Genomic DNA, 11,601 nt, shown 5'->3' with positions numbered 1-11,601 from the left:
GCGCAGAGGGCCTTCTGGCGGTTCCCTCGCTGCGAGAAGCCAAGTTACAGGGAACCAGGCAGAGGGCCTTCTTGGTAGTGGCGCCCGCCCTGTGGAACGCCCTCCCACCAGATGTCAAAGAGAAAAACAACTACCAGACTTTTAGAAGACATCTGAAGGCAGCCCTGTTTAGGGAAGCTTTTAATGTTTATAGACTATTGTATTTTAATATTCTGTTGGAAGCCGCCCAGAGTGGCTGGGGAAACCCAGCCAGATGGGCAGGGTAATAATAATAATAATAATAATAATAATAATAATAATAATAATAATAATAATTACTTTCATTCAAAGCATAGCAAAGTGCAGTGGCTTTCTTCTGTATCAGGAGCCTTAGAAAGGAAACATAAGAGAGCAAACACGTGGCAGAAAAGTATCACCTCACAGTAAAAGGGCCATAGTTTTCCCTCCCATATTTTCTCTGATTTGTAAAGCTTGGACTAGCCCGCATTCAAATAAGCTCATTCCAAAACATGGAAAGGATTATTAACCAGCGACACAGTGTTTCTCCATTCTCTCGAGAGCCAGTGTGGTGTAGTGGTTAGGAGCGGTAGACTCGTAATCTGGGGAACCGGGTTCGCGTCTCCGGTCTTCCACATGCAGCTGCTGGGTGACCTTGGGCCAGTCACACTTCTCTGAAGTTCTCTCAGCCCCACTCACCTCACAGAGTGTTTGTTGTGGGGGAGGAAGGGAAAGGAGAATATTAGCCGCTTTGAGACTCCTTCGGGTAGTGATAAAGCGGGATATCAAATCCAAATCCAAACTCTCTTATGATTCTGATGTGTTCTGTGCGCACATTTTCACGGCTTGTGCACGGCACATCCTTGCTGGCAGAAATCCTGGCACATGTATACTTGCACACAGCTATGCATTCAAAACTCATTGCACAGTCAGTTAGATTTATGGGTACATAATAGAATTGCAGCCTATGGGCTTGATCCAGATAGACATTGTGTATCCCTTGATGTCTGGGCAAATGAATGGTGAACTGGCTCCACTGAAAGGGATTGTATTTGGAATTGAGGTAAGAAGAGAGAAGAAAATTCTGCCTGTGGTGTTGACACCTACAATGGCATACTCAAACATCCAAGTCACCACACTATTGCAATCATCAAGCACAATAAAGATATAGGTATGAACTTTTTCATACATAAAATATCCAATTCCTTTTTTGAAAAACTGTCCTATATAATATACAAATGACTTACACTACTGGTAAAGAAACTTCTGGTAAAATGCTTATTATCTGATTACAGGAAGATATGCCTACAACAAAGACAAAGCCAAACTAAAATAAAACTAAACTGCCATATTTTATTTCTACAAAATGTATAAATATTTAAAATTTACAGCAGAGTTAACATTTAATAACTGTAACAACATTTAAAATGGTGTAATTCTTAATCCACTGCCCACTCGTACATATGAAATATGTATTTGCGTTCCAACATTTCAAGAAGCTTTATGAGCAATTCCTCAGACGCAGGTTCCTTCGAACATGGGAAATAATAATTTAAAAAAACCAAAAAAACTGCAAAGTCCACCATTGTCATTTTAAAGGGCCACTTCATAAATTATGCTTTTTAGTTACACAACTTGAGATGTCTTACATATACACGTAAAGCTATGTGGGTGTGACAAATGTTTGCAAACATGCATACCATACAAGTATACTTATCAGGAGGCTGGGACTTCCTATATTGGTATACTTAAGCTAAACTTGGATTTGCCTGCATGTCATGTATTGAATGGCCTAGATCCGTGATGGCCAAACTTGGCCCTCCAGCTGTTTGGGGACTACAATTCCCATCATCCCTGACCACTGGTCCTGTTTAGCTAGATATTATGGGGGTTGTAGTCCCAAAACAGCTGGAGGGCCAAGTTTGGCCATCACTGGATAGATACATTGAGTCTGGTCCCTGCTGCAAAGATGCGGACTTATCAGCTGCCCTGGCCACCTGCTGTCTCAGGGGCAAAAGACGACTGCCTTGTATTTGAAATGACGAAACTGGGATTCCAGGAGAATGTGTGAATGTTTGAAAACACTTTTAACACTAATAATTCACATAACCTAATTTAAAAAAGAAAACACATTGCTGGTGTTCATTCAACACCTTGAGATCAAACAGTAGCTTATATTTAGTAGCAGTTTAGAAGTGGTGTAATCTCACCAGATGTGTTCATATGCTGTACAGTAATAGCAGCAGATGTTTAATCTATTCCATACATTGAAATACAAGTGTGTATGTGTGTGTGTGAGAGAGAATACACTTGGAATTCTCAAACCGAAGCTGTCACAACAGTTAATTACAATTCCGATGTCCTGCTGGAAATGGCAGATGTGTCCAAAGACTATTACGATGCAGAAGGACTTAGAAGACAGCGACATTGGGAAATCCTACTTCAAATTTCCTCCCTAAACCATTATAGCCTAATTCATAGCTTTGCACTTCAGCACCTTCAACAGTATTTTTGCCTCATTTGAGACTGTATTTAGCATCTACAAATGAGATGCAACTAAAATTTATATGATCAGATATGATCTTCATTACTTTCAAGTAAAAGAAAATACTGGACTGTGTTTGTTAGAGTACAGTACTAATCTCTTTTTGAAAGGCTACCTAACTAGTTTGCAATTAGATAAAAAATACCATTCTTGGGTCTCAACAGTCTAGAAGCTGTCTTTGAAGACAAAGTGAGTTCATTACCACTGGCTCATAATTTACACACCCATTCCACCTTCTTCAAGTAATTCATAAGGTTGCCCAGGATAAGGGACTTTAATACTCTTGCCTTGTTTATAATACTGTTCTTGCCTTCAGAATATTCACATTTCATATATTCCTCTATAAGCTTTGTGTTCCTCTGTCGTTCTATGACTGTAACCAAGAACTGTGAGGTTTGTTAGAGCATTTCTGAATGATAATAATTATTATTTTACATTTCAAAAGCTATATACAAATATTATTTAGCCCTCAGTACACCCCTGTGAAAATCAGGAACAACTGGCCCCATTTTACAGATGGGGAAACGAAGATAAATCGAGTTCTACATTTTTCAAAAACAGCTTTAATATTGAACCCACAACTTGTTGATACCATAAAGTCCTTGACCTAAAACATGGGCACTGAGTTTCATTTAAATGCCCGAACAGTGAATTCTGTATTTGTCTTCTAAACACAGAGAGGGCACCACACATAAAACATAACAAACGCCATACTCCACTTTCAGCCTAAACAGTTTGCCAAGGCCACACAGGAATATAATAGCAGAACTGTGGTGGGAACTTTTAAGTTGTCAGTTTTATACTCACTTTTCAGCAAGAATGGGGAGAGCAATGAGTTCAGCTTGGTGGGCATCCTGGCTAGAATTAGCAGCAAGCAGAATAAAGATTGGTACCTCAAGGGGGCACCTTGTCTTGATCCTGCTCATGCCTCACCCTGCCCTTCATTGCCCACTACTCTTGCCCCTCCCACTAACAGAGAAAGAAGTCACAAGTTGGGGAAGTGAGATATAAATGCAATGAAGAAGGCCCACTGGGACTGGTGGGAAATGATGCTCTCTGGACATCATTTCCCATTGGACATCATTTCCCATTGCAGGTGAGGTCCAGTAAGCTTCTTCCATCATCATCGATCCATTCCACCAACTGCAACCTCTTTTTCTTCCCCTAAGGTGAGATTTTTTTTCCCCTCAAGCAGAGAAGGGGAAATAGCAAGAGAAATGGCCAGCAACTGCACTCAAGCTGAACCTCTGGAGAACTTACTTTCCTATTGTCTGGTGGCATGCCCTTAATTCTTTGAAATAGCATTGTTTGTGTGACAATGCCATTTTAAATTGTAGCAGATAGGTTTAGATTCTGCTCATTCATGGTACAGTGCAATCTATGCATATTCACTGTAAGTTTCACTGTGTTTGGTGGCATTCACTCCCTTGTAAGTGTGCACAGGATTGCAGTGACTGGCTAGGTCGGTTAGGTTCATTGTTGCTTTCTTATACACAAAGAAGGTGTAGGTTCTTTATCTTGGCTCGACTATCTTCAACTTGAACAGACCCATTTTACTTTGTTTTGCAGCAGTTTGATCTGTTGGTGATACTAAACAGCTGGCGGTTCCTGCTCTCCTATCAAACTGTTTGGTCGCAGTAGTGAAAAGCAGGAGGAGCTCCTCCTCAAAGGATGCTGTGGGGTCAGTGAAGGACAAGGGACACTGTGCCTGACCAAGGTCTCCCACTGTAAAATGCCATTGAGCTTGAACCAGAAAATCTGGCACCAAAGTCCAGTAGGCCAGCTTACTAGGAGGAGGACTGGATCACCTGAACCTTGATTCTGCCCAGCACACATACCTGACGGCAACTGAGGAACCTAGAACCTAGGTCCACATACTTAGCCCCCCTATGAGGATCTCATAGATTCAGAGACTACTGACATACAGTAATTGCAAAACAGGACTTTTGACCACATGAAAACTGGGGATGCAGTGCCTTTATCTTCTAGCCCAGTGCAAAATGACACATTGGACCTGGAAATCTGAATATATAACCACACAGAGCACCTCTGCTATCACTGTGCTCTGGGCTGCTTGATTTTAATCATTCTGCATTGAATTGAAATGGACTGGAATGTCTTGCCTTATGGTACGACTTCTTCCCAGGTGGTTAGTGATACACAATTCCCTTCTGTCCTCTGAGGAGAACAGGCCACTAATGTTCTAGACAACTCTGTCATCTGCCTAGTTGGTGTAAGGTGTGTGTGCATTTGTTTCAGACTGGGATCTCCAGCAAACAGCTTTCTGCTTCTTCCTTCCTGTGTTATCATTGGCACTTGGGTTCCTTAGTTAGCCAACCAGACTAGGCTACCTTACCGGCCAGCATACTGCTAGCAGATCCCACAAGCTGAAGGTGGCCAGCTGACCTCACAAGCCACTGGAGGCACCCATAGCATAAAAAACCAGCTCCTTCAAAGCAAGCTTTTCAGTCATTGCACTGAGAAGCAATGGTTACTCTTGCCTTGCCTGCTCAACCAGGTAACCAACTTTTAGTCCTCAGTAGACATCAGCCAGGGCTGGCAAGTGAACTGAACTTTTACTCTTGCTATTAAAAACTGTGGTTCAAACTGACATGTAGCTTAAAACGAGAAGTCCCAAATAATGCCCTTCACTGGTGGCAGCGATGACCACCAGCTTGGATGTCTTTAAAAGAGAATTTGACAAATTCCTGGCAGTAAAGGCTATCCATCCTGACTAGCCACAATGGTTATTCTCTGCCTCCATGGTCGAAGGCGGAATCCTTCTGAATATCAGTTGCTGGAAACATCAGGAGGGGAGAATGAGGGTTTCCCACAGGCATGTGGTTGGCTACAGGGAGAACAGGATGGTGGACTAGATGGGTCACTGGCCTGATCCAGCAGGCTTTTCTTATTTTCTTATGCATAGAGATGACTTATCAGGTGGTGTTGAGAGATTTCTCTCTGACAGAAAGAGAGGCACTTCTTCAAATACCAAAATAAGATTCATATGGACTCTTAGCAAAGGTTTATTTCCATCAGTGCTCTGCTCACTGATAAAAACTTGGGCGTTCCTCCAATGGGCCAAGGCCCTTACAGAGACCTTATAGTTTCCCAAGTTCCAGATAACATGTTGTATAGAAAGAGGGGGTAGCTGTCCAAAAACTCACTCTTCCCCAGCATTACACTGGCAGTTGTAGGAGGGTGACCAGGGGAGCCAGTAAGGCTGTCACAGCCTTTATTTAAGAACTCTCCTAGGCTCTTTACATCTGGGCAACTTGTCCATCATATGAGGTGCTAATCAGAATCCTGCCTTGCCTCATCCGGCATCTGGATGGCATCAGCCAAGCCGATACAGCCTATTTACATTAACTACATTAACTAACTACTCTTGTTATGGGAAGCGCTGTAGCTTAGTGGTAGAGCATCTGCCTTGTATGAAGAAGGCAGCTCCAGCTTCAATCCCCATCTCCAGGTAGGTCTGGGAATATCCCCATAAACCCTGGAGAGCTGCTGTCAGTCTGTATAGACAGTGCAGAGCTAGATGGCCCAATGGTCTGACTTTACTATAAGGCAACTTCCTATATAGTTTTATGTGTGATATCTGAACACCAGCTATTCTCAGAGGATACCACCTGCTTCTGGGCTGACGGGATCATTGCCTACTTCTTTTTGAACCTGATCACTGGTCTATTTACACCCTATTTTTCACCTCTGACTCTGCTGGGCTCTTGACAGCCTGTTTGGAGCTCGCGTACACTGATATGGTAGCAGCTTAGAACACTTCTATGGGTGGATGGATAAGAGCAATATGCACATTCAAACTCCAGGCAGGTGATATATATGAAAGGGAAACACAGTGTATCAGGTCTCATCCAGAGAAACAGGCTCTATCTGACTCCTAAGGTCCAAGGTGTTGTGGCAATGTGAAAGCGATAGGGCTAGCCAAGCTCTCCAGGGTATTGTGGAAGCAATGTGGACAAATTCATACCATTCAATAGAGCACAAAATTTTGACATGGCAAATGGCCCTGACATACAAGGAGTCGGTAAATCTAACTATAGCACACACCCATCTCTAGACTCAATATTGCTCCTTATAGACCTAATACTGGAACCACTGAAGAGTCAAATGTTAGCCCAAAGTGTTCCCACTTACATATAGGTATAGAGTTATGCCATACAATTACCCCTCTCTTTAATTAAAATATTATTATTTATAGTTTAACCACCTCCTGAGCAAACTCGGCTCCCAATATGGCTATGTTACAGGTCATAAGCTTATTAGATATGCTTTTTAATTAGTCATGTTTCTATTACGGTTATATATAAAACCATTCAACTAGACTTATTAATAGGTGGAAGCTTTGACGTTTTTAGGTGGGGCTGTATGTATGCTTAATCTGCTGCAATACCAAAATCAATCTTTCAAAATAATAAATATAATCAATATGGAAAAGTGGACAGTTAATGCAACGAAGATTAACTTGAACTCTGGTAAAGTGCCTAGCATAAACCTGCTCTTGACATTTTTAAAGAACAGGTTTCAAGAGTTCCACTCCAACTCAAGATGATCAAGTTTTGCTCCCTCTTATAGTTGCACCATTAATGGGAGTTCGCGAGAATTGGCCAGAGGCATTACTATGCTTCACAAAGGCTTATACTTTGCCAAGAGTGTATGCTATCTGTGGACGATATGAATTCAGTTTCATTGTATTCCCTTTCGCTGTGATTTCAATTTTACCTCCCATCTGCCGGCATATAGCCTTCATTTAGTTTTGCCGATATTTCAAAGGCGTTTCAAGAACAGCAATGCCACATTCCCCCCCAGTATTATACATGAAAGACACCCATTATATACAGTAAATTTCCTGCTCAGAATTTCTTTCAGCTGAGCTATCTGCTGGTTACGGCCGGCAGCAGATTAAAAACTAATTCTTCCTCTGCTGCCATGAAGGGGCCAGTACAAGCACATCGACTTAATAAATAAAAGATATAATCTCTCACGATACAAGTGGGTTTCATAAGGCATTTAACATGGTCACTTTCAAGCAACGTTACATGACAGAACCAACAGTAAGCCCACTCCCCACAAAACCTTGGAGTTCAGCTTTGTAATGCTTTCCGCGAGTCTGATTTTTCCTCAAGAATACCGTGTCTTGATCATAGCATATGTTTACGGTATGCAGAGCGCTTGTGTGTTTAGCTGAATGAGTAAAAAATAAAAGATAAAAATTCTGAAGGGAAAAGTGCAAACATGCTTTAAGCAATTAAAAAGCAGATGGGCTTTTCACCGAGCATTCAAAACCTTTCACTTCACCGATAACATGGGAAGAGGAAAAGACTTCTGTTCAATCAAACTGTGTGAAGTGCAAGAGGTCTAGAGCCTGGCGAGGCCTGGCGAGGAAACACAGCGAGTCTTTCGCGGCTTTTAGGCACCCAAGGTCATATTCCGGAGCAGCCACTGCTGAGATCGGCTTTCACTGCAGTCTTTCATGGTAGGAACCATTTTGTCGTCTTCAGAGGGTTCGTCGAGACATTGGTTGCTGTTGACGTGCCTCAAGGTAAGTCGCTGCAAAAGAAACAATAACAACAACAAAAACCCTGTTATGTATGCAGGCATTGTAGGCCAAATCCAGGCTTGTATACATGCAAAGCAGACTTAGGCCTTAAGGCTTCCTGGAGCTCAGGAGCTTCACCTGTATAACAAAAGATTGAGAGGATTCTAAAAACCTCCGATGACAGTGTTAGTAGCTGGCAGGCAGCCGATCCCTGCTGAGATAGGGCCAGTGTTGTAATTCACTAATTGAAAGCGTTAAGGCGACCTATCAGAGGTGAGGTGTGTGCTTTTACCTGGGCCAGTTAAAGGTATATATATTGGGCCAAGTGCCCCTGTTTGTCAGTCTTGTTCTTGTTGCTACAATAAATTGCTTTGAGCTGAAATCTGGTCTTGAGTCATGCCTGAACCCACCCACACTTCACAACCCAAGTGAAGAGTGCTCCCATTTAGAGCAGTTTTTGAGTTTCTCCAGAAACTAGAGTGAGCTTGGGATTTGTTCTGCTTCAGCTGCAATGCAATACTTCTTTTCCATTCCCCTTTGCCTATGGCAGCCTTTTCACTGACTTGGCAAAGTTAGCTTTTACTTTTCAGGGCTTCTTTTTTAAAATTCTTAAATCTTGTATTATAAGTGTATTATAAATGTTTTGTTGTACAAAGCTGTATGACTGTTATGTATTAACACAATGTACTTAGTAATGATGATGATAATGATGATTGTTTGTTTGTTTATACCCTGCCCATCTGGCTGGGTTGCCCCAGCCATTCTGGGCATCTTCCAACACAGATAAAAACATAAAACATATCAATCATTAAAAACCTTCTGATACAGGGCTGCCTTCATGTATCTTCTAAAAGTTGTATAGTTATATATGTATACGTTACATGCTCCTTTAAAAGTTTCAGCATGTTATGTTTAAAACATAAACACTGCTTTTGGGAAGCTCTGAGCAGCTTACATATATAGAGCCCTCAAGCAGGACTGAGGTAGACTGACCACTGGTCTGACTTGGTATAAACTAAAGCAACCTCCTATGTTACAGAACAGGGGATTCACACGATACTGCCAAAACCAGCAATTGCCAGGAGCTGGACACTGAAGATAGGAACATTTGGAATTATTATGAAATCTGTGTTTGATTTCATGTTGGTTAAGATGCTCTGGCCAGTGGAATAGCACTGCATTTATGAAGATATCCTGAATCAGGAAAGGCCATGAAACTCATCAACTGGTAGCAGACTTTGCTGTGGGAGGAGCCAATAAACTGAATCTGAATTCTGGTAAGACAGAGGAGCAATGGATGAGCCTGAGTCGGATAATGGATCAATTTCCTGAAATACTGAGGGGCTAGTAGGAATGTTCTGCAGCAACGTTTTGAATACTACAGCTTTGGTTCAGATTGTGACACAATATATATTCACAAAGACTTTACTGATACGTTGCAAACCAGTTAGCTCAATGGGTTCAGTCCAACTGAGTTCTGTTCACAGTAGACTTTTGGAAATCAATAGACCTGCTACTCATGTCCCTTCCTTCCTTCCTTCCTTCCTTCCTTCCTTCCTTCCTTCCTTCCTTCCTTCCTAATATTTTTATTGAATGTTTTCAACATAAACTACAACAAAAACCAAGCTAGTCTAAAAAAGAAAAATAAAAAAATAAGAAAGAGAAATAGATCTAAAAACCCTCTACCTCAATTGTATCATATCCTTTATTCATATAGAGAAAAGTAGACCTTCCTGGAAACTTCTGTTTCTTCCCCCAGCCTCTCACCCTGGGAGATCCTTTTTATGTCCATTCATTTCAATGGGTTTACTCCATGTATAGTGAGTAGCATTGGATAAAACCCAATCTATTGTGAAACAGTGCCTGATTATCAAGGGATTAGAGAGAGTGCATGCTCTCACTGCAGTACTGCCATGTTAGAAATGTAAATGATATCCAGCTTTGCTACCACAGAATGTATTAGAATATTGGATTAAGAAGATTATTAGATGGTTTCATGACCTTTCCCTTAAAAGATTTGAAAATACTCCTCGAAAAGCCCACCTTATAATCTTTTCTGTCTAGTAATGAACTGCCATTTCGTCACCTGTTTTTCAGAGACTTAAATTGATTCACCAGCTGCCTAATGAAATATTTGTTTTTGTCACAATGTCTCATAGCTATTCTTCTCTTTCTTTGAGGTAATTTTTAAGGGAGCTTTCTGATTGCCAGTACGCCTGTTTTCAGTGACGTCATCAAATAAAACGATCAATTTATTTTTTTAACCCGCAGAACCACAAGAAACAAGATTTTTTAATAAAAAACCCCGAAGGGTTCTTTTTTTTTTTAAAAAAAAGCATAAAAATCTTGGTGCTACGCTATCACTGAAATGTAGTACCCATGTTTTATTTTGCTGCTTTTAGCTAGAAATGTAACAATTATATTAAACATTCATATGTGTGTCATCCAGCTGTGCACCATAGATCAAATATCATAAGATCAATTATTCTTTTTAAACTGAGATGGGAAACACTGCTCTCAAAATATTAGGCATTGTCCTGTTTGCAGGTTTCCTACATGCATCTGATTGACCACTGGGAGAACAGGGTGCTGGACTAGGTGGGCTGTTGGCTTGATTCAGCAGGCTATGTATTTATTTACTTCATTTCAAGCATACCTGAAGGAGCGTCTCCACCCCCATCATTCAGCCCGGACACTGAGGTCCAGCTCCAAGGGCCTTTTGGCAGTTCCCTCGCTGCGAGAAGCCAAGTTACAGGGAACCAGGCAGAGGGCCTTCTTGGTAGTGGTGCCCGCCCTGTGGAATGCCCTCCCATCAGATGTCAAGGAAATAAACAACTATCTAACTTTTAGAAGACTTCTGAAGGCAGCCCTGTTTAGGGAAGTTTTAAATGTTTGATGTTTCATCGCTGCTTTATTATTGTTGTTGTTGTTGTTGTTGTTGTTGTTGTTATTCTGTTGGGAGCCTCCCAGAGTGGCGGGATATAAATAATAAATGAGCGGGGGTATAAATAATTAATCATTATTATTATTATTATGATTAATAATAATCTCTATCCATAAATATCCATCAGCTGTATGGATCTAGACCTTGCAAGGTCGGTCTGCTCAATCACTGATAACAGAAAAACAGAATGGTAAACTTTTGGGCTGGTAGCTTTTTATTCAGAGTTAGAAGTTCTTGTTTAGCAACTTCACAGATGGCATTAAGGAAAACCAGAACTGCATGCTGCGATGCCACTGAAATGTTTATTCATTGCTGATTTCAAAATTAAGCCATTTCCCTGAGATGGTTTGCAATGATGAGATTGCACAAACATCTAAACTTTTGCAAAACGATTACACATTATTCCATGCTAGATTGACATGCGTTACACATTTCTAAATGTTGTGTGCTGTACAATTTCAACTGGGGAAGCATCACCTCCCTTGAGGTTTTGCTCTTACTTTGAACGAACTGTCATGGAATTCCCAAAGAAACATCTACACCTGTTAAATTAAATCA

The 11,601-nt window shown here is 41.1% G+C and overlaps 1 protein-coding gene across 2 annotated transcripts in view; it reads right to left on the bottom strand.

Annotated features, from left to right (window-relative positions):
* Positions 1-1,330: 1,330 nt before the first annotated feature.
* GALNT13 (polypeptide N-acetylgalactosaminyltransferase 13) overlaps positions 1,331-11,601 on the bottom strand; it is a 152,085-nt gene continuing 141,814 nt past the window's right edge. For both annotated transcript variants that reach the window (XM_083494134.1, XM_083494135.1), the window contains exon 12: positions 1,331-8,110. In XM_083494134.1, coding sequence (XP_083350260.1) covers positions 7,970-8,110 — 141 coding nt within the window. In that variant the 3' untranslated portion in view covers positions 1,331-7,969. The remainder of the gene's footprint in view (positions 8,111-11,601) is intronic.

This window comes from Podarcis liolepis (genome assembly GCF_965112155.1).
Source record: "Podarcis liolepis genome assembly, chromosome: 1".
In the NCBI taxonomy this organism is placed as follows: domain Eukaryota; kingdom Metazoa; phylum Chordata; class Lepidosauria; order Squamata; family Lacertidae; genus Podarcis; species Podarcis liolepis.
This window is presented reverse-complemented; position numbering and strand designations above follow the sequence as displayed.